Source organism: Schistocerca cancellata, chromosome 3, assembly GCF_023864275.1.
Source record: "Schistocerca cancellata isolate TAMUIC-IGC-003103 chromosome 3, iqSchCanc2.1, whole genome shotgun sequence".
Classification (NCBI taxonomy): Eukaryota; Metazoa; Arthropoda; class Insecta; order Orthoptera; family Acrididae; genus Schistocerca; species Schistocerca cancellata.
Genome location: NC_064628.1, coordinates 187,114,598 through 187,139,415, shown reverse-complemented (window position 1 = coordinate 187,139,415; position 24,818 = coordinate 187,114,598). Strand labels below are relative to the sequence as shown.

At 40.7% G+C, this 24,818-nt stretch overlaps 1 protein-coding gene across 1 annotated transcript in view; it reads left to right on the top strand.

The window, feature by feature from the left end:
• The window catches only part of LOC126176193 (pickpocket protein 28-like), a 141,583-nt gene that overhangs the window by 75,923 nt on the left and 40,842 nt on the right, over positions 1-24,818 (top strand). Inside the window, exons 5-6 of the mRNA XM_049923337.1 lie at positions 7,478-7,626; positions 12,765-12,966. Coding sequence (XP_049779294.1) covers positions 7,478-7,626; positions 12,765-12,966 — 351 coding nt within the window. The remainder of the gene's footprint in view (positions 1-7,477; positions 7,627-12,764; positions 12,967-24,818) is intronic.

Genomic DNA, 24,818 nt, shown 5'->3' with positions numbered 1-24,818 from the left:
CTCTTCCAGTGATAGCTACATCAGCACCAGCTGACGATCTCAATGCTTGCCTCAAAGCATCCCGTCTGTGGAGACATGTGCGAAAAACTCACTTTAAAGACCAATACGCGCGTACATTCCCAGTGCAATGAGTCGGCAGCCACATTTCCAGAACAGCTATTGAACACTGGCAAAGCAAAAATACCAGTTGATGCTATCATAAAATGTATTTCATTCTAACTGGAATTTTACGTCATTGTGCCATCCGTCGAACTACTTTCAGAAAATTTTTTCGCAAATTGTCACCAATTATAAAAATCATAAATGGCTTTGCGAACGTGCTATTTTGGTATCAAAAACCACTGATGTCAATGCAATCAACCATGCAATTCAAGAAAAAAATGCAGGCTGACGATTCTCTTACCTATAAACCGATTGACAGCGTCATGAACGTGGAAGAAGTTCTCGATTATCCTTTAAAATTCTTAAATTCGTTGGCTCTTCCTGGTGTGCCACCATACAAATTGCTCAAAGTCGGGGTGTCAATTATTAAAGGTTCGAACATGGCTGCGTTGTCAGCGACCGTTTACAAAGTAAAATTAAAGCAATAATAGACCTCAGTCTCAAAAACGAAGTTTTTTGACCTAGGTTTCGGCAACTACTAAGAGTGCCTTCATCAAAAGTAAAACATTCAAAAGTCTGATACTGCTGCAGCTCGACATGTGTGAGCAGGGCATAGTGGCTTACCTTCTGTGTTTCCTATTTTAAAATTTTGTAGCCGAAGCTTTATCGCTTGATATAACATGCCAGTTTGAATGTTTTACTTCTGATGAAGGTACTCTTAGTAGTTGCCGAAACCTAGGTCAAAAGACTTCATTTTTGCGACTGAGGGCTGTTATTGCCTTAAGTGTCAATTATTCTCTAGCGGAATATTAATTCATCCCGATTGTCTAATACAACAAGACTCGCTGTGAAGAAACTGATGATGAATGTCATCGAGGCAACTGTTCTTAATGGAAAGTCGAAAGGAGAAGATATGCTCATTGAACTCATTCCTATCATTCCCACCGACATGCCTTTTGATTTCTCCATTGAACTTGCGTTCTAAATGTCCATCAACAAGGCACTAGGGCAGTCACTTCAAATGTGCGAATGGAATCTAGAGAATCCATGTTTTTCACACGGCCACGTGTATGTTACATACTCACGAATCGGACGGCCAACTATTGACGAAAAAACAAAAAGATATTGTCTACCCTAAAGCACTTGAATGATAAAGTCAGCAAAATAAATATCATTTACACGTCTCCTTTGTGCATTATTCAGTTTCAGTAAATGTATTCATTATCAACAATAAAATAAATATTACTTTTTGTATCATTCCTGATTAAAGTAACGCTTTCAAGTTTCAAACGGTATTTCCTCAATTATTTCTTCTGAGGCAGCAGCGCGCCGGGTACCAGCTAATACAATTTAAAATACTGGATGAACGATTCCTTCCTGATGCAAACAATTATTGACTAACTTGTTTCTCAGAATTTGGAGCGCTACTGGTTGCAAATATTGAGGGTAATGTGTGCGAAGTTGGGTCCGCCATATGACAAACATAATTCTGGTCATATCACACAAATGTGTCGCTCGTACTATATTAGCTTCTTCTATTAATTATGTTACGGAATGGTACATTATGTGTTATGTGTGATTTTTCATTTATGCGTGTATAGCAACGCATATGCCTATATTTCTAACGGTTGGCGAACGCAGGTCGCGACAGGGTCTGCAGAGAGTCTTATCTAGCAAAATGGATATTAGTGTTGACAATGTGTCATTAAGGATGTCTTGTCAAATAGATTTTTCTGCAACATCTTCTACTTACAGTTTGCTGCAGTGATGATCGTCATTCCTGTCGAAGGTCTCTTGTGGAACTAACTACAACCGGGAAATGTTCCAAGCAAACGGTGAAAAATAGTTTTCCTCACGCCTTCAGTTTGCTTAAGCACAATTCTGCGTGTTATACGCATAGTTTCAGCAACTTTATTCTTAAAATTGTTGTCACTTTCTGTGAGCCACTAGACCTCTTTTGCAGGAATACCTTTCCACCTATTCTAATCATTCTGATCTCATCCGTGCGTCGTCCATGTTGTGAGATGTTACTTGCCATCTAGGAAAATTCTTTGACTTTTTAAGCAATATGGCAGCGACTACAGGGAACTGTGTACTGCTTCTCGCGGCGACTACAGACACCATTACATGTCCTTCATACACTGACATTGACTCGTATCACAGGTAAGATGGACATATGATGATATGAAGATCGCTTCCCATTGCACTTACTTGGAAGAAGGTGTGTCACGTTACTTGCAAATAAACTCAATTTTAATGGTTCTTCCAGATGTTATTCGATTTACGCTGTAATGAAGTAGTTGCAAAAGGTGCATCAAGTACTGGGTGTACAGTCACAAATTAACGACAGTCAAATTCTTTTGCTATTTGATACATTATCTAGTCAGTCACAAATTACTCTGCCTGCACTGATCACATTGTATATGTTAATAATATAGCTAAGACTGGCTTCGGTTCGATTGATGTACATTAACTTAGATGCACTATCGATACATAGATATAATGGATATAAATTTTCTAGGACATCAGATTAATAAAACAGTTAATATACACAGTTGTAATTACTTCTTCACTTTTGGCTTTTCCTTAGCGGAAAAATAACCTTTCTCAAAGTTCATTTCACGGCGTAATTTTCGTTTCATGGCACAATTCACTATTAACGTAAACGTAAAACTACAGAGCACTGTACCGGGATGTGTATCTCACGACGCGGTATCGTACACCCGCGTCACGTGATAAACACTTCCACAGCACTCATATTATTGGTCTCCACATAAACGCAACAACTCAGGACGCTCGAGGCACATGACCAATGCGACGCACTCCGTTTCGATAATCACCAAGCCACAATGTTCGCGTTGCGCACTCTCAATCGCGGGTGTGTAGGGGATGTATATCATTATAGGAGAATTACAACTTCTGTAGTGTTTCTAAAAATTTTTGTGGTCAGTTGATTCCATCGATTAAGGAAAAGAGAAAGATAGAAACTGACCAGAAGTATAATTACCTATGACAGGCGTAAATTACTTCACTGATTAACTGATAGAGATTCACTTGTTTTGTTGCCAGAGCCCTTCACTAGGCTGGCCGGTGTGGCCGTGCGGTTCTAAGCGCTTCAGTCTGGAACCGCGTGACCGCTACGGTCGCAGGTTCGAATCCTGCCTCGGGCATGGATGTGTGTGATGTCCTTAGGTTAGTTAGGTTTAAGTAGTTCTAAGTTCTAGGGGACTGATGACTACAGATGTTAAGTCCCATAGTGCTCAGAGCCATTTGAACCATTTTGAACCCTTCACTAGTTACGTCTTTTTTGTTTTATTCTTTTCTGTGCTGTGAACTTCGTTCCCTGGGCATTGTATCCAGTAGTACTGTCTCTCTTCTTTTCATGGAATGGCTTTTTGATCTCCGAAATTCATAATTGGTGTCTACTTCACTTATAATTTTATTTCAGTCTTAGAGTTTCCCATCACTTCTTTCTTGTCTTCTACGACGTAAGGAGTTACGTTGTGCTGACAATAGGCAGCAACCCGTTCTCACATCCTTCTAAAGAGACTTTATTTTGTTCTTTTACTGTTGCTACTTGTGTTACGCAGATTCTGTACGTTGCTTAATCGCCTTTGTAGCCTATTCCAACTTTTATTACGATTCTTAGCACTTTATTCCACTTTGCAATACAACGGTTTACTCTGTAGCTGTTCCTTACTATTTTCTAGTTCTTTTCTTTACATTATAGATAATGCAAAGTATTAGACACTTTTTGTAGCTGAATTCAGTTGGAAAAAGGGAAAAAAGGAGTAATAGCTATTCTTATCCGCAAGATAAACTAATTATTCCACAATTAAGCGCAAAATGACAATCCTTTGACATACTTATCAGTTCTGAAGGGAAAGGGGTTTTCTTTACCGACTATTATTTTAATCAGAAATTTAGATGCGTATGCTGTCACATTGGTCGTCCGATGTTGAAACTATCTTGTAGCTTTTCTGAAATGTGATCGTAAATATCTTGCCTCTCCCTATTTTAACTGTATTTGGAAACGGATCGAGCAGGTTAACTGATAACTAATTTCTGGATATTCAGAAATGTTAGCAACACAGGCATTGGAATATCGTATTTATCAGTCGAAACAAGGCAGCGAGTTTCAATTAAAAATGTCCTCCCCTCTACGGTAATTACATAATATGTCGACGAGTACAGGTTGTGAAGCTGGAACGACGACACAAGGAAGTTTGGGTCTGGTCGTGAGTCGTGCACGTATAGCCGATCACTCGCTTGAAGCGGGAAATGTGGGTTTGAGTCGCGGTCCGCACAAATTTTCACAGTCATCATACTCTTATACAAATGATGATTGTTTGTATTCGCAATTGCGAGAACATTTCATGTGTGTTTGACTGCACATAGGCGGCAGGACAAAAACAAATTTCTTACACGTTGTACTGAGGGAAACAGATGCGGTAATCTGGATTTTTTTTCACAAACTTCAATGCCATCGTCGAAAATCTAGCGATATGGTTCCGACGTACATCATGTGATCAAAAGTATTTGCGCACTTCCAAGAAACGTGGAACAGACCGTTAGATATCTTGAGAGGTGGACCCGCCAGTATGAAAGCAAATGGTTCAAATGGCTCTGAGCGCTGTGGGACATAACATCTGAGGTCATCAGTCCCTTAGAACTTAGAACGACTTAAACCTACCTAACCTAAGGATATCACACACATCCATGCCCGAGGCAGGATTCGACCCGGCGGCCTTAGCGGTCGCGCGGTTCCAGACTGAAGCGCCTAGAACCGCTCGGCCACAACGGCCGGCAGCATGAAAGCAGACGGGGAGTGTTGCCAGTAGAGGAACAGTGACAGCTGAACGGGTCAGTCAGGATAGCTGAGTGACTTCGAATCTGGACCAGTCACTGTCACTTGAGTAACAGAACAACCACGGACGTTTAAACCATTCTAAAGAGCTGCCCAAGTCGACTGTTGGTAAGGTGATTGTTAAGTGGAAATGCGAAGAAACAACCACTGCTAAACCAAAACCAGGCACAAGTCATGTACTGACGGACACGGACCGTTGATCATAGTGGAAAGTGACTGTAAAAAGTCACATGACACATGAAGTCAGCAGAAGAAAACACTCGTGAGTTCCAAAGTGCTGCCAGCAGCCCACCTAACACAATGTGCGTAGATAGTTACAAATAATGGCGTACACTGTTATCATAAACCACACGTTCTTGTAGTCGAAGCCAAGCGGGGCTTGAGGTGGTGTAAAGTGCGACGCCACTGGACAGTGGATGACTGTAAACGAGTGACTTGGAATGATGAATGATGCTAAGCTCTGTCGCAATCCGATAGAAAGTTCCGGGTCTGGCGAATGCTTTGGGAATGTTATCTGACATCACGCGTAATTCCAACTGAGAAATGCGGAAGAGGTGGTCTTACTGTGTGAGGGTGTTTCTCGTGGTTAGGGTCGGTCCTCTTGCTGCGCTTGAAAACGCTAAATGCGGAAGGATACGAACAGATTTTACAGTACTGTGCAATGTGCACAGTAGAGGAACAGCGTGACGATGCACCCTGTCCTGAAGCAGCGTCTGTGAGGCAACGGTTGGTGGACAATAACATTCTTGAAACGGACTGTTCGCCCTGAGGCCCCACCCGAACATAATGGAACACCTTTGGCATGAGTTACTACGGGGTCTTCGCTCCACATCCCAACGTCACTACCTTATTTGGCTTCGGATCTTCAGGCAGAATGGGCTGCCATTCCTACATACACATTCAGACTAGAGATGGGGGATCGGCTCTTGAACTGATTCATAGAGTTGAATCTTTCAAAGGAGTGAACAATCAGTGATTCAGAAAAAAAGAACGGTAGCTCCAAACGTTTCCCACGGCAGAGAGAGAGAGAGATGGAGCATATCAGCAGCGCCTCTGCTGGTCACAGCACAGTGCACGCCACACAACACAGCCAGCACCGGCCTCTGCCCTGCTTCTACCATGGCTGCCTGCATTGTGCAGTGCCCCATTGGATTTTGTGTTTCACATATGCCGTGCCATCTCTGTGCGTCGTCTGCCGCGTGCAGTGTCTGGCGCAGCTTAACTTCGCATCGCACTCTGTCGGCGATCGTTTCAGTCGCACGTCCTGCCCTCTGGGCAGTTGATGCGAGCAACAGGACAGAGAGCCACCTAGCGGATAACATAGGAACTACTTGCAACAACCTGCTCGCAAGGGAACGGACGATTTGTCTCGGAGCGGGTGAGTTCACCGCTCCCCCCACCCTCGGAACTCGCCCGCTCAACGCTCACCCCACCGTTCTCGACTCTAGCCAGAGCATTGAGCAAAGCAACTCAGGTGTCACTCTGGTCTCTGCGGTCTTAGCTCATGCGGTAATACAGCTCGCGGCTCGACCTGCTCGACTCAGTGCTTCTGCATCGGAGTTCGTCTCTACTGGATATTGTTCTTCGTAGTAATACCGCTATGTATATTACATTATTATGTTATGTATACATCATTTGTTTTTATTTTATTTTTATTTGTTTAAACTAATCAGATTAGGTTCCTGACGACTCCTCTTACTATAGGATTTTTATTATGGACACTCGAATTTACGCTTTAATTACGAGCGAACCGATAAACGTATCGCAAAATGTGATACACCAATATTTTCCTTGTTTTATTCTGTGTAAGTCTATATGCAGCACTTTCGTTTTACAGTCAAATTTATATATTTTTTTCTTATTCTGGTACGGATTTTGCGATTTTAGGCGTCTTCGGAAGGAAACGTTCACTTTAAAAATATATGGCTTGTGATGTATTTGTATGAGGTTAATGAAATTTTAATACATTATAGCCAAATATATTGTTAATGTAAATCTCAAGTTACAACATTTTCCGATCACCCAAAAAACCACGATAGTGCAAAATAAATCAATAATCAAAAACTTTGTCGTATCGTGGAAATTTCAATAAACAATACAAAATTCTTACTCATTATCTGTGTTACTTCAAAATAGGATCAAATAAGATCAAAATACAGGTATAGTACTGGAATAAACCAAGTTTAAAGTGCAATGTGCCTTCCATTTATTTTCTATTGTAAATGAGTGGTGAGTCATGAAAAAGAGCTAATTCATTTCAGGGAGTGAACAGTTCTGATCCAATCTCTGAAAAGAACAGTTTTGCCCATCTCTAATTCAGACACCTCACTGAAAGTGTCCCCAGCAGAGATCAGACCGCCATAAAGGCGAAGTGTGGACTCACCCAGTATAAACATCCACCTACAGGTGTTCGGATACTTTTGATCAGATAGTGAATTCATACCACGTGCGATTCTTGTAGCGGTATCTGTCCACGAACAACTATTGCTTGAGTTGTATTGTTTACAGGTGGGACAACCGTGCCACGAGATGCTGGTGGTCTGTCGATATGGCGGAGAAACCAGAGATTGTAACGATCTCTTTAATCCGGCAATAACGGACGAAGGAATCTGTTGTTCATTCAACAAAGTACATCGCAATTTGTTGTTCAGGAATCCGTAAGTTGTTATATTGTTCAATATAAGATGCTTCATTACGTTTATCAAAGAGTCTTTCAAGTAGTATGCGACCATTTTTCGCTTAGTGATACACTCCGGTCTCGGTAGCTATATACTTTTTACTATAGCTCCTGATCATGCGTTTTGCTTTAAAAGCATCTTTAGATCAGCTGTGTGGTACAGAGAACTAAGTATGGAACACACTTTAGCACAACTTTTGTATAAACAATACTTTTATATGAACAATGTTTAGAGCAATACTGGTGCTTCTTAGGTTGGTTACATACCTGATGGATGCACGGTATGTGCTCAGAGTTAAAACACATTACTCACCATCAAAAATCAAACTCGCTGTCGCAGTGCGGCTCATTACAAATTGAAAATCTTCCGCCACCATGTGGCTGTAGTGAACGGCGTACAGCAAATATGAAATGATTACATATTTTTACAATAAGCTTTATATCAGAGTTCAAATAGTGACACTTACGCGTGGCTAGTGCTAAAATGGATCATTACTTAAAGTCTTCGTTTCGTAAACACATTGAAGACAGATCCCGAGTTTACTCGTGTTTCGTACGCCATCTGTTGTAGACGGATCGTTAGATAACTCGTATTTACTACAAGCTGCCTAGAGACTTCGTCTAGTTCGGTGTTCACACCTGTACACAACGTAGCAAACGTTTACTTTTGCTTATTTAGCATCGTGTGTATGTGTAGGTTTTCGCAAATGAGTGTTCAGACGTTCCTAATGAATTTTTAGATCTGAATGACTGAGGTAATGTATTAATACCTCTGAGGATGAATCCTGGAATAGTAGGAGCTATGGAGTGGTAAGGTGCCGGACTAACATTAATTCAGACATCCTTTAAAACAAATTTATTAACGAACAATTCTTACTCAGCACTTATGAAAGAAACGTATTGTCTGACTCCTAGTTTTTGAAGATGAATAAGATGTTTTAAACTGTGACTAGGTACTATGTGTCTATAAGATGTGTGATCAACTAACGCGTTTCGACAATCATTCTAAACATAGTATATGTAGAAGTTTGTTCCATGATTTAATGTTAGTTGTGTGTACCACAGATTTGATCTGAAGACGCTGTTAAAGTAAAATGCTTAATCAGGAGCAATAATAATAATAATAGTTAAAAAATTCTAGCTACTAGGACAAGAGTGAATTTGTGTATGATGTTAATTTTTAACCTGCTTATAGGGCTTTCGTTATATACTACAGATTCTTTACACCATAGAAATTAAAATTTATTTCTGGAAAGCACTTTAAGGCAAATATTAGAGGCAGTGTTGAATCCAATAGTAATTCTGTAGTGAAATGTAAATGGACTCGACCAGATAATTTATTAAATACACAACACAGTATGGTGGCTCTACGCCTCTACATACGGTGTTCAATTCTGTACCAGTACAAGACAAGAAGGTATCCATAATCCTGCATTATGCCTTTTGTATTTTATGCTAAAGCCGCAAGAGAGGAGGTGGTGGACAGTGATTTTTAAAACTCTCGCTCAGTACTCTTTAGCATTATCAGTATCAGCGATTCATATTAAACAATATCTTGTTATTCCCTTGATAGTACAAATGTAACAAAGCACTGTAAATGTTAGTATTTTAGTGTATCTCGAAAATAATAAAACATTAATTTTAAATATTTGAACTCTGATTCATATCCGATTATTTGTGGTTCAGTTTCTCAAATCTATGAAATATGAGATCTTAAATTGCAAAAAGTCCTGACACGATTGCATACAATGAAAATAATTTACAGATTCAGAATTAGGGACTAATTCTATATCATCTATTTTTGAGATATTACGAGGACTGTTCTGCAAAGTGTGAAACTGGTTTGTTCTAACGGATATTTATTAATCCATTTCAGATTTTACATGATCTTTATCAAAGTGCTTTCCTCCTACTTGAATGCATTTTTATGGCATCTCTAACCGTCCTCGAACACATGACGCAGGCCATCCTTTGTCAGGTGATGTGGATTAAAAAAAAGTCACAGGGTGCAATATCAGGGTTATAAGGCACATGCAGTACACAGGGAATTTTAACTGAGTCAGAAACTGCATGCCACGCTTTTTCACGAAAAAGTCACCACCCAGTGCGAGAAAGTTCTGATCGTTTGCTTGCATGCGCTTTCTCAGTTTAGGGATGGAACTGCATGCTCCTAATTATTCACTGACAGTAAAAGAATTTGATCGCCATCACTTTTTCTGCAGATAGAACAACTTTCGCCTGTTTGGTGTTGGAGAACCCGGCGATTTCCACAATGCGCTGGCTCATTTTCTTTCAGGATCGTAATGATGCATTTAAGATTCATCACTGGTGATAATAGAGTCCGGAAACGCATCCTCTCCATCAAAATAAGAGACGCTGCATCGCATGCCTCGTCTCCATTCGCATAGCGTTTTGTTCGGGAATCAACAGATGAGCCATCCAACGGGCACAAACATGTGATGCATGGAGATGTTCATGCACAATCGTAAAGACACTACCATGCGAAATTCTCAACACTTTATTGATGTTACGTAATGTTATCTGCCGATCCTCACGGACAATAAGAACACCAGAGTTGACATTGACGTCAATCATAGCAGAAGCCGAAACACTAGGTCCACCTTGGTTAACAATGACACATCAGCCTTCTTCGAAGTTCCTGAACCACCTAAATACTTTTGCATGAGGTAGTGTATCTTCACCTACGTTTGCTGAAGCTTTCGTAAGTTTCAGTGGATGTATGTTTTAAAGGAACACAGAATTTTATTCCGCTGTACTGTTCTTCTTTGTCACCTCTGTTGTGTGGAATACGAAATGCAGAGGGCGTCTACAAAATAGAGCGTTATTACCAACGTGCCGATACGAGAGTGCTACCGCCTGTAATTAAAATTAAAGAGACCTTTGGAGAAAAAGAACCACTTGCATGAATATCAAGAGCTCAGATGGAAATCCAGTTCTAAGCAAAGAAGAGAAGGCAGAAAGGTGGAAGGAGTGTATAGAGGGTCTGTACAAGGGCGATGTTCTTGAGGACAATATTATTGAAATTGAAGAAGAGGTAGAAGAAGATGAAACGGGAGATATGATTCTGCTCGAAGAGTTTGACAAAGCGCTGAAAGACCTAAGTCGAAACAAGGCCCCGGGAGTAGACAACATTCCATTAGAACTACTGATAACCTTGGGAGAGCCAGCCCTGACAAAACATTACCATCTGGTGAGCAAGATGTATGAGACAGGCGAAATTCCCTCAGACTTCAAGAAGAATATAATAATTCCAATCCCAAAAAAAGCGGGTGCTGACAGATGTGAATATTACCGAACTATCAGTTTAATAAGTCACAGCTGCAAAATACTAACACGAATTATTTACAGACGAATGGAAAAACTGGTAGAAGCCGACCTCGGGGATGACCAGTTTGGATTCCGTAGAAATGTTGGAACACGTGAGGCAATACTGACCCTACGATTTATCTTAGAAGCTAGATTAAGGAAAGGTTCAAAAATGGTTCAAATGGCTCTGAGCACTATGGGACTCAACATCTTAGGTCATAAGTCCCCTAGAACTTAGAACTACTTAAACCTAACTAAACTAAGGACATCACACACATCCATGCCCGAGGCAGGATTCGAACCTGCGACCGTAGCAGTCCCGCGGTTCCGGACTGCAGCGCCAGAACCGCTAGACCACCGCGGCCGGCGATTAAGGAAAGGCAAAGCTACAATTCCAGCATTTGTAGACTTAGAGAAAGCTTTTGACAATGTTGACTGGAATACTCTCTTTCAAATTCTGGAGGTGGCAGGGGTAAAATACAGGGAGCGAAAGACTATTTACAATTTATACAGAAACCAGATGGCATTTATAAGAGTCGAGGGGCATGAAGGGAAGCAGAGGTTGGGAAGGGAGTGAGACACGGTTGTAGCCTATCCCCGATGTTATTCAATCTGTATATTGAGTAAGCAGTAAAGGAAACAAAAGAAAAATTCGGAGTAGGAGTTAAAATCCATGGAGAAGAAATAAAAACTTTGAGGTTCGCCGATGACATTGTAATTCTGTCAGAGACAGCAAAGGACCTGGAAGAGCAGCTGAACGAAATGGACAGTGTCTTGAAAGGAGGATATAAGATGAACATCAACAAAAGCAAAACGAGGATAATGGAATATAGTCGAATTAAATCGGGTGATGCTGCGGGAATTAGATTAGGAAATGAGACACTTAAAGTAGTAAAGGAGTTTTGCTATTTGCGGAGCAAAATAACTGATGATGGTCGAAGTAGAGAGGGTATAAAAAGTAGACTGGCAATGGCAAAGAGTGCGTTTCTGAAGAAGATAAGTTTGTTAACATCGAGTATAGATGTAAGTGTCAGGAAGTCATTTCTGAAAGTATTTGTATGGAGTGTAGCCATGTATGGAAGTGAAACGTGGACGATAAATAGTTTAGACAAGAAGAGAATAGAAGCTTTCGAAATGTGGTGCTACAGAAGAATGCTGAAGATTAGACGGGTAGATCACATAACTAATGAGGAGGTATTGAACAGAATTGGGGAGAAGAGGAGTTTGTGGCACAACTTGACAAAGGGACCGGTTGGTAGGACATGTTCTGAGGCATCAAGGGATCACAAATTTAGTATTGGAGGGCAGCGTGGAGGGTAAAAATCGTAGAGAGAGACCAAGAGATGAATACACTAAACAGATTCAGAAGGATGTAGGTTGCCATAGGTACTGGGAGATGAAGAAGCTTGCACAGGATAGAGTAGCATGGAGAGCTGCATCAAACCAGTCTCAGGGTGAAGACCAAAACAACAATAACCGCCTGTAGTCACTATACATAAAAACACGCTCCTTCAAATATCCATGGTATAGTTAAGAAACTGTCACAAAATCTACAGAAAATACTCAGTCTTTGCTGACCAGTTCTCGTATCTGCCAAAGTTAAGAAGAAGAGCCGCATATCCAAGTTAGTTGTATGCTTTACATTAATTTGACGTCTCTTACTTTCTTCCGGTTTGGGGATGGTTGCGCGTCCCTTTCATGGTGTGACACCACACAGGTCACTAGTGTATTGTGGTAGTGAAGGGTGGAGCAGACGGCTGAGCAGCCCTCGGTTTTGGATGTGGTTGGCAGGCGCGACCTGTCGGACTTGAACGTGACGTTTCCGGGCACGCCGGTGGACTGGACCCCCGAGGGCGGCTACCCGCCCGGCACGGACGAGAGCGCCTTCCCTCTGCGGCCGCGCGGCCGTGGCACACAGCTGGGACTCACACTGCTGCTCGACTCGCAGGCCGACGAGTACTTCTGCTCCACCACCGCCAGCGTCGGCTTCAAGGTGAGCCGTGTGCGCTGCGCACACACTAGCAGCTGTTAAATCATCCAATGTGAAATCTGTATCCACCCTAGTCTACAACACTACTGGCCATTAAAATTGCTACAACACGAAGATGACGTGATACAGACGCGAAATTTAACCGACAGGAAGAAGATGCTGTGATATGCTAATGATTAGCTCTTCAGAGCATTCACACAGGGCTGACGCCGGTGGCGACACCTAAAACGTGCTGACATGAGGAAAGTTTCCAACCGATTTCGCATACACAAACATCATTTGACCGGCGTTGCCGGGTGAAACGTTGTTGTGATGCCTCGTGTAAGGAGGAGAAATGCGTACCATCACGTTTCCGACTTTGATAAAGGCCTATCGCGATTACGGATTATCGTATCGCGACATTGCTGCTCGCGTTGGTCGAGATCCAATGACTGTTAGCAGAATATAGAATTGGTGGGTTCAGGAGGGTAATATGGAACGCCGTGCTGGATCCCAACCGCCTTGTATCACCAGCAGTCGAGAAGACAGGCATCATATTAGCATGGCTGTAACGGATCGTGCAGCCACGTCTCGATCCCTGAGTCAACAGATGGGGACGATTGCAAGGCAACAACCATCTGCACGAACAGTTCGACGACGTTTGCAGCAGCATGGACTATCAGCTCGGAGACCATGGCTGCGGTTACACTTGATGCTGCATCACCGACAGGAGCACCTGCGATTGTGTACTCAACGACGAACCTGGGTGCACGAATGGTAGAACGTCATTTTTGTCCGCATCTCGTGGTCGTGCGGTAGCGTTCTCGCTTCCCACGCCCGGGTTCCCGGGTTCGATTTACGGCGGGGTCAGGGATTTTCTCTGCCTCGTGATGACTGGGTGTTGTGTGCTGTCCTTAGGTTAGTTAGGTTTAAGTAGTTCTAAGTTCTAGAGGACTGATGACCATAGATGTTAAGTCCCATAGTGCTCAGAGGCATTTGAACCATTTGAAAACGTCATTTTTTCGGATGAATCCAGGTTCTGTTTACAGCATCATTATGGTCGCAACCGTGTTTTGCGACATCGCGGTGAACCCACATTGGAAGCGTGTATTCGCCATCGCCATACTGGCGTATCACCCGGCGTGATGGTATGGGGTGCCATTGGTTACACGTCTAGGTCACCTCTTGTTCGCATTGACGGCACTTTGAACAGTGGACGTTACATGTCGGATGTGTTACGACCCGTGGCTCTATCCTTCATTCGATCCCTGCAAAACCCTACGTTTCAGCAGGATAATGCACTACTGCATGTTGCAGGTCCTGTACGGGCCTTTCTGGATACAGAAAACGTTCGACTGCTGCCCTGGCCAGCACATTCTCGAGATCTCTCACGAATTGAAAACGTCTGGTCAATGGTGGCCGAGCAACTGACTCGTCACAATACGCCAGTCACTACTCCTGATGAACTGTGCTATCGTGTTGAAGCTGCATGGGTAGCTGTACCTGTTCACGCCATCCAAGCTCTGTTTGACTCAATGCCCAGGCGTATCAAGGCCGTTATTACGGCCAGAGGTGGTTGTTCTGGGTACTGATTTCTCATGATCTATTGCGTGAAACTGTTATCACATGTCAGTTCTAGTATAATATATTTGTTCAATGAATACCCGTTTATCATTTGCATTTATTCTTGGTGTAGCAATTTTAATGGCCAGTAGTGTAGTAGCGATTGCCAGCAATGAGAGCCTTGCTATCGGCGGTGATTCGATGTGCCATACGTTCCACGAGTATCTGATGGAAGAAGGAAAATCTAGTTTAAGGTCTCGGTTACATCGAGGTCATTAGAGATGGAGCACCAGTTCGGATGGTGTCGAATATGGTGAAGGAGGTCGGCCGTGCCCTTTCAAAGGTAACATACTGGAATTTGTCTGTAGCGATTTAGGAAAATCACGGAAAACCTAAATGTGGATGGCCGACAGCGGATTTGAACAAGGTTCTGCAGATACTATGTTTTTTTATAAAAAGCAGTGAGTCCCATTTTGTTTCTGATATGACTCTGACTCGGCGTGCTCCCTGTCGACACGTTCGATGGAAATGAAAGTCACATTCTACATCTACATCTGTATACATACCCCTAAAGCCACCGTAAGGTACGTGGCGGAGAGTACCCCTACCACTTCTTGTCATTTCCTTTCCTGTTTCACTCACAAATAGAGCGAGCGAAAAACGACTGTCTAAATGCCTCCGCATGAGCCCTAATCCCTCTAATATTATCTTCGTGGTCCTTACGCAAAATGTGCATTGGCGGCGGTAGAGTCGCTCTACAGTCGATCTCAAAAGTCGGTTCTCGAAATATCCTCGGTAGCGCTCCTCAAAAAGAAAGTCGGCTATCCTTCGGGGATTTTCATTTGAGTCCCAAAAGCATCTCCGTAATTCTTTCCTGTTGTTGGAACGCACCAGTAACAAATCTAGCCGGCCGTCTCTGAATTGCTTTGATGTTGTTCCTTTAATCAGGACTGATTCTGAGCCCAAACTCTTGAGCATTGCTCAACGATGGGTCGCAATATGGTCCTGCATGCGGTGTCTTTTGCGGATGAGCCATACTTTCATAAAGTGCTCCCAATAAACCGAAGTCGACTATTCGCCCTACTGCAGTCCTAATATGCTCATTTTATTTCAGATTGCTTTGCAGTGTTACGCCTACAATTGTAATTGAAGTGACTGTGTCAAGCAGCACGCTCCAAATAGTGTATTCGAAGAGTATGGGTTTGTTTTTCGTATTCATCAGTGTTAACTTACATTTTTCTACATTCAGGGCTGGCTGCCATTCTTCACACCAACTACAAATTATGTCTCAGTCAGTTTGTATCCACTACATTCACTCACCGCCGACACCTTCCCGTAAACCACAATATCATCAGCAAACAGCTGCAGACTGCCGCCTACCTGCCAGATCATTTATGTATACAGAAGAGAACGGCGGTCTTATCACAGTTTCTTGTGGCGTTCCTGACGATACCCTTGATACCCTTGCCTCTGATGAACACTCGCCGTCGAGAACAGCACACTTGTTTCTTTTGCGTAAGTAGTCCTGAAGCCGGTCACATACCTGGGAACCTAATCCATACACTTGTACCTTTGTTAACAGTCGGCAGCGCAGCACTGTGTCAAATGCTTCATTGAAATATGGGAATATGGAATCCGCCTGTTGTCCTCCGTCCATGGTTCGCAGGATCTCAGGTGAGAAAAGGCCAAGCTGAGTTCCGCACGAGCCCTGCTTTCTGAGACTATGTTGGTTTTCCCTGTCTGGAAATTTAGTATATTCTGAAACGTCCCCTTAGAAAAAATTATACAAGACTGTGCTTAAACTGACACACAATATTTTGTTAGAGCAACGCAATCTGACTTTCAAAAATCCCTACAAAAGAATGGCCCTGACTAACATCAAGTTATACCTTTCACAAATCACTTACCTCACCAAAAATCTTCGTTACTCGAACTACTGCAATACAGTGAGCACCACTACTGCCAGCTAAATAAAAGATTCAAACTACTGAAGGCACTAACTACTAATAGGCATAGTTAGCAAATGAAAGATTTTGATAGAGAACAAACACCTCCAACTGCGCAACGCTACGTGCTGTTCACATCCAGCTGCCGCTGCCCAACACTAAAATGGCAGACAACAATGCAAACTAGCCACAGACTGCACACAGCACAGCCAGTGATTTTCATACAGAGAGCTACGAAACGTTGCCAATAAGAAAACATAAACAGCCTACTTACATAGCCCCCATGCTCCCCACAAAAAATTTTACAAATTGTTTTGGGCACTGGGCAATACATATTTGTTAAAATTTTTCATAATCGTAATTACAATAACAAAGAAATCAAATGCACACACTTATTGATACAATGTTGGTCAAAAGCTAAAATTTTCTCACTGTCCATAAAGATAGTCCTGATCATTCATCATAATAGAAATTACAGTTTTTTTTTCACAAAGTCTCATTAGTAAAAGAAATTTCACACAGAAGTAGTGGATTTCCATGCAGTCTTGAAGAAGTAGTGTTGTCCTTCCAACGGAAAGACAGTGCTGACTCTTGACATGCAGACAGGTAATGGGCCACAACAGAACAAACCCACAGCAGAGTCAGTCGAAGTTTTGAAGAATATTGGTAGGTAGGTCATCACAGAGCAGACCCACTGTAGTCCTGGTAGAGATTATGGTATTGGTGGGCCACCAGAGCTGCAGACCCACTGCAGTCCTTGTAGAAATAATGGTAATGGTGGGCCATCAAAGATGCAGACACACTGTAGTCCTTGTAGAGACGGCCAGCAGCGATCTGTTGCAACTGTGCAGGTGCACATTCACCATCGAAGAGTCTTGCGGAGAATATACCAAGTCCATAAACCACCACTCGTGCACTCACAATGTTTTTGGAATTGTCCTTAGAACCAGCAATGCTGTTATCCAGTCTCTTGCTGAATTATTAACATACGTGCAAACACTATCACTCCCTACTTCTCACATATTGTCCATATACTATGACCAACAGAAATGTGTGCAGTGAAATGAATGCTTACAAGTTACTTAATGTGATAACTGGTGTCAATTACAATTTTATAACATGAGAATACAATTACAGAAATACAGAAAATATCATTAAAGAACATAACAATACAGATAACATTTGTAGTACAAGCTTTACAAAAGAATCGAAATAACATATACATCAGTGTTACAGGAATTATGACATGAGTACATACATAAAAGATCAGAATAACTTTCGAAACGTCAACTTCACACATGAGCATTAAAATAAAACAGAATAAATAATGCCTAAACATCTTTACAAAGAAAATAACATATTATCAGAAAAATTCTACAACATAGCTCTCATCAGCTAAACACATAAAGACAGGAAAAAGACAAATAAACAAGGGTACATAAACACATAGTGGGATAACACAAGGAAAGGACAGATTTTGTTTTATTGCAGTATTTTGCAAACAAAACTTTCTTTGCTTCTTGGAGATCTTCCTTCATTCATCATTATTCCCAAAAAGTCCTATCTATACCTCCTTCCTGTATTCTATTCATATTTCTTTCAAAATAATTATTTCTGATTGTACAATACTCATTTTGGCCCAAATTTTTTTTATATAACTTCGCAATGCATTATTTACCTATTCTCCATAGTCACTTTCTTATATAGTCTACCCCTCTTAAGCTAACTTAAATCTACTGAGCTCATATGCTAAATTAAGGGATGGGGCAATGCAGCAGCACAAAACAATTAATGCAAACAGCAATAAAAAAAATGCAGATTTGTGATGCAAGCAGCATTATAGAAATTAGCAAAACAATTGCAATATTACAACTAATATAAGGCAATGTGCAGCAAACAAGAAAAATAAATCAGTAGTAAACTGGCTTAGAAGAGTAACACAAAGTCAAATTCAGTAACACAATGCCTGGCAAGCAGCAGCAGCAAATGAAATAACTTATATCTAAGCATGGCATAGCTCAAGCAGAAAAAAATATTACACTAAAGACAACAGTGCAGACAAGGGAAATGTATATTCACATCTTAATGTCTATGTAATTAAAGTGGTGCACCACAAAATCTAATTCTACAAAAAATTAACAAGTACTCGAAAAGAAAATTATATATGCAGTTCCTGTGAAATGTTTTTGTGCTCCTTCGTTTTTTTGAAGTACATCAAAGTTATTCTTTACTGGGTCTGTAGGCATAAAATATTTATATTAGTACATCTATAAAATTTTATTTTAACCAATGCTGTAGGGCAGCTAGCAACTAGATATTAAACAAAATGAGCAATCTCTCAACTAGAAAGACAATAGATGTAAAATGTCTCTCATCATTTCATTAGGCATTTTAGTAAATATCATAAATTAAGAGCTCCACAGTGTTATCATATGTTTTCAATTTCGACCTTGTCGTTTTTGCGATGCTTTCTACAAAGGAATGTCAATAGCGAGGCTAATGGCCTCTTTTTTTTTTTTACATGTGCCTCTGAAAGGCACTCACTAATGACTTGTTCTCCCGGTGTCTGACACAGCTGGGTGCCCACGACGTATTACGTGCAGGTGGTCACTTAATTTTCTTACGGAAATATTTATGACAGCAGTTTCCGCTACAGTGACAGTCTCATATACAAAATTACACGGGTCAAGAATTTGCGTTGCAAATGTTTAGAAACAAAATCTTTTGAATATAACAGTGTCGAAAAAATTTCCGCCTGGCATTGTGATACATTTACGCATTTACACACATTTCATAAGTCTTATCAGTACAATTCTAGGTTTCCAACAACCTTTTTCATAAACCAGAGTCCCTAACCAATAATCATTATTCCTTACCTTATTCATCGACACTTCTTCAATATCACCATAATAAATACGTAGCATAATCAGATTCCTCATACAGCATCAGCTTATTGATCATAAATATACCTCAACAGCATAATACACATCGTTGTCATAAAAATAACATCATAACACCTCAGTCAAATCTCAAAAACGTCGTAGCTTTCTGCAATAATTTCAAAACCTACAGAAAATTCTCTGCTCATTTCAGTAGTGTCATCTACCTCAAACGTACTTTAAAAATCATGATCTCATACCAAATACATCATTAAAAGCTCTCATAGTATCACAATGGTTCCAAAAAAATATGAACAATTCACACAGTACAGACAAAATACAGTTTCATAAGTGTGAAGTTATCGAACTGTGTAATTGTGTAAACATGTGTCACTGATGTAAAAAAAAGTTTATCTTTCAGTTAAATGATCAGATAGCTGTGTAATTTATGTGTTAGAGGAATATGGTACCGATGTGTAAAGTTGTATAAGCAAATACCATATTAGCTAGGGTTCCTTGTGCTTGCCAAACACATGGTACACAAAGTAGGTGTGTACCCCCTGAGGATTAATGTAATTATACCCTCAGGTGTTACAGATTGCAGCAATGGAATGAAATGTATCACAGAAAACCTTTGTATCATTGTACTTCAAATATCTTTAAAAATAAATGTTTTAAGTACAAAATTAATCACTAAATATGTGTACTGTAGCGCTAAACTGTGCGTCTTGTTGTAAGATATTCTCTGTGGAAGTGTCGTAGTTATTTTCCTTTCGAAAGCTAAGTTCTGCAGAAGTCAATGTACCTACCTCATGATAAACAAAAGTGAAATGCTTTGCGTATAGATATCTTAGTTATTACGCTTATTGCCATGATGAAGAAAGTACTGTGCTGTAACGTATTGTTGTGCTACAGAAAAGGAAGTCTCATTGTAGCTATACCACAAAAGTTAGTACTAAAAAAAAGTTTTACTTTCCAGAATAATTCAGAAAAACTGTGCAGATATAAAACAGAAACACCGCAAAAGCAACATTGTAAATTGTCACTCATTAGTAGCGTCGTGATATAATCGTATAGCTGTCAAAGAAACCAAATACTAACTCATCTTTAATCTCACAAAAACTACTTCAAATACGGAGTGTCTTTTCAAGTAAACCAAAATGTTGCATTAAAATCGCATTAGCAGTATATGTTCTAAGTATGTAAGCCTTATAGTCGTTACGTAATCGTGCAACTAACAAGCAAGAATGTACACACACAATAACTCTGTGTTCTCTGTTCACTATCACAATGCAGTGGTAATTACTGTCTAAATATGTTCCCTAGGTTCTAGACTGGATAGTTAACTTCAAAACATTGTTGCATGATAACAGTTTCAAAGTGTGACAATGCATACTAGTAACGTGAAGTGAAAAGTTTTATGGCAAAGACTAATTTAAAAAGCAGATTATCTTTCAAAAAACGGTTTTACATGTGAAATATGGTGCAATCCTTTACTCTTCCTAGTGCGCAGAGTTTCAACTTCAAAGCAATTATCATGTTGTATACGTCGGTAAGGAATGCTAAAATTTTTCTCAAGGTTAGCGTCTATGTTATTTTTCGCTGAGCCAGCCGGCGCACGTGGCTGCCTGCGGTGCGAGTCATTGTCTGCTATCTCTTTGTTGGCGCGCGTCGTTATTGAGATTAGGAGACCTAACTTCTACAAGTTCACCTTGCCGAGAGGGCCCTGCTCTGTTTAAATCCCGCCAGTTCTGATGCAATTCAGGTCTGTCGTTACGATCATATCGTCTGTCGTCATGTCGGTAGATTCCATAGTTTCTTTCTTGTCGGTTAAGTTGTGGAGAATTTCTCCCTGAATCTTCACTGCACGGTGGACCATTGCGTCTAAAGTTATTCTGTCTCCCTTGATAATAATTATTTTGGTTCCCATATTGTCTGTTTCTCTGATTGTCTCTGTGATAGTCATTACCACGGAGAGATGATCTTTCCCTGTAATTATTACTACTCAGCCAACGGTTGTCATATGGGTGGTGTCTGTTTCGGTCACGATTTACGTTGAAAGAATAGCCTTGTCGTATATTATTTCTGTCATCGCGGAATTGTGACGGATGTGATCTGTAATTGTTGTGCTCCTGTTTTCCCATTCCGCGATTGTCAGTGTCAATTTCTAATTCTTGTAAGAGTCCTTGAAAAGCTTCAATGTCGTCTTTGCAACGTCCTGCCAAAATAATATGTCGTAAATGTTCAGGTAATTTGATTAAGCAAATGCGGATGAGTTCTGAGGGGCTGTATGGGTTTGACAGGTACTGATTCTTGTGCAACATGTCTTCAAAATATTTCACAAGACTGGAAAATTCAGATTGTTCGAAATGTTTCATCATTATGATGTTATGTTTTACTCGGTCTTGTGTAGCTTGAGACCAATATGCTGAGAGGAAGGCATGATAAAATTCTCCTTCACTCTGACAATCGTGAATGACCGATCGCATCCTTACAGCTGGTTCATTCTCTAAGTAGCCACACATAAATTCTAATCTGTGTTCTAACGACCAGTTGGGAGGAAAACAATGAGAGAATTGATGGAGCTATGCTTGTGGATGAATGTCGTTGCCAGAATTCTTAAATTTTTTGAATTTACGTGTAGTAATGAACAGCTTATAGTCAAAATCATCATGTCGGCGGGTCACATGTCGGTCATTGTTACGTCGTTTCGGCGGTTCCATCTCAAAATTCGGTGCGCATTGTCAATTTCTTTCATAATTTCCGAAGTGTCCTGTGTTATTATTTTGTAGCTTTTCCGTATTTCTAAGTTCCTCTTCACGTGTTGGAGCGCGAGTGTCCTCTGAAATATGAAATTTTTGTATTACTTGTGCCAACTGATCTTGTACTTCCCGGATTTCTCTTTTGTATTGCGTATTAATTTGAAGCTGATTTTGTTTGAATTTCCTAATTTGTTCGCACTCTTCCATGTCATTAAAGACTACTGGTTTTGTGTCATTCAGATTATCATCTAACTTCGTAGATAAATTATTTAGCTGATCCGAAAGTTCAACTACTTTCTCTGATAATGAACTAATTTCCTCAATGTGTCTTTCTACTGTGTCCTTTAAGTTTTCCTGAGTTTTTGCAAGTTGCGTAACCAAATCGGTAGATGCAACTGAGTCCATTTTAGCTTGCAAGGTCTCATGATTTTCATGAACAATAGTTTGCAGTTCTTTTATGGCTGCTTCGTGATTCTGTAATGCATTTTCATGACGCGAAAAAATAGGTTGGAAATGCTCACAAATTTTTGTTTTTACGTCATTACAGACTTTTTGACATTTCGAATCGATTTTATGTAACTCAGTAGTTAAATCTTCACGTGTTTGTTCAAGCATGGTGTGAAGATTTTGTTCCATTGCGTCTAACTTTTGAAGATTTTGTTCCACTGTGTCTAAATGTTGCTGTGTTTGTTTCTGGTGTTGTTCCATCGTGTCTAACTTTTGAAGCCTTTGTCCCATTTGTCTCTGATTTTGTTCCATTGTGTCTAACGTTTGAAGCTTTTTCTGTGTTTGTCTCTGATTTTGTTCCATTTGTTGCATTAATTGCAATAATAATGTATTAGTGTCTGGAATCTGTTTCTCTATGCTTTTTGGCAGTGCGTTTTCACCGGCAGCATTCACATTTTGACAAGCAGAAAATGTGTCTTGACTCATTTGAGAAAACGGTGAGGACCCAAAACCTAAGTCTACAGTATTTGCAATATTGTGTTCTGTCATTTCGGATTCCTGAGGCGAGCTGTTACCGACCGACCGATCGATAATGCTTCCCTGTTCACTACCTGTTTGACTGTCTACACCATTATTTGCCGCCCGCTTCATTTCCCTATGCACAATTACCAAAAAACTACTTCGAATGTCTGTTAATTCACTACACAGTGGTGCTGATAAGCTACGCTCGTCGTCACTATTATTTCTCAGTTTACTTTGGAGCCTAGTGTTACGTTTTTCACACGCTATTATTGTTACAATATTTCACACGATAACACAGAAAAGCACAATTTGAAGAGCAAAAATAAGAGAACACATTAACATAGCACTGAAAATAATATCTAGTTAATTGCAAGCGCAGCTGCGAAATACTTGGTGCAAATCTACATGCATGCCACAACTGTTTTACTGTACAACAATGAAAGACTGCAACTAAAAAGGAGATTCTCTCCACAATTTCGCGCTAGCAATAAACAAAAGCTACACTAATTACACAAACTACAAGAAAAAATCAGAAGATTCCAGTGAGGTATCCTCGGCTAAGGGTCGACATATGAAACGTCCCTTTAGAACAATTATACAAGACAGTGATTAAACTGACACACAATATTTTTTTAGCGCAACGCAATCTGACTTTCAAAAATCCCTGCAAAAGAATGGCCCTGACTAACATTAAGCTATACCTTTCACAAATCACTTACCTCACCAAAAATCTTCGTTACTCGAACTACTGCAATACAGCGAGCACCACTACTGCCAGCTAAATAAAAGATTCAAACTACTGAAGGCACTAACTACTAATAGGCATAGTTAGCAAATGAAAGATTTTGATAGAGAACAAACAATCTATTTACCTTACTAGTGTTCAAAAGTCATAATATATATAGCAGTTCATGACATTCAGTCTTACAAATTTCAAAATTCCGCCATCTCTCTCCCCACATCCACCACTGCTGGCGGCTCACCTCCAACTGCGCAACGCTACGCGCTGTTCACATCCAGCTGCCGCTGCCCAACACTACAATGGCAGACAACAATGCAAACTAGCCACAGACTGTACACAGCACAGCCAGTGATTTTCATACAGAGAGCTACGTAAAGTTGCCAATAAGAAAACATAAACAGCCTACTTACAATTCGACCTAAATACTCGCCTGCCAGCGGTTCGTATTGTCGATTTATTGTAAGGCTTTCTGTAGGCTCAGTCGAAACTTAAAAATACAACTTTGTATCGAATAGCGCTCTACCATCAAGTTCAGTGTACAACTTGCAAAATCGAATATTGGAGACGTTTGCAACGATCCAGCATGTGTTCGGAAGGATTTGTATTGGATTGATGGTGTTAAAGAGACCAAACTACGAGGTCATCAGTCCCTCTATCCTAAATGCATCAATGCATCAGTTCGAGAGGATCCTCAGAGAGGAAGGACACAGAAAACAAATCCTAAGGAAGTCGACTGTAACCGAGAATCAATAAAACCAAGAGAAACAAGCAAGTAGAAGTGAGAGAGAGATGAGAGGGTAAAGGTGGGTGAATTGCTGCGCCCAGAAAGCAGCTGGAGGCCCGCGAAGTATGTGATGCGACACGAGTCCACTCTCTGTATCTGACCGGTGTTTCCTCACCCAGCGTTGCTAGTTTTCTTGGGGTAATCCAAGAAAACTAGCAACGCGGACAAGCTGACAAAATCTCAGAAAAGAGAACAACGACGACGAGATAGTGAACCGACGACTTGTGGGAC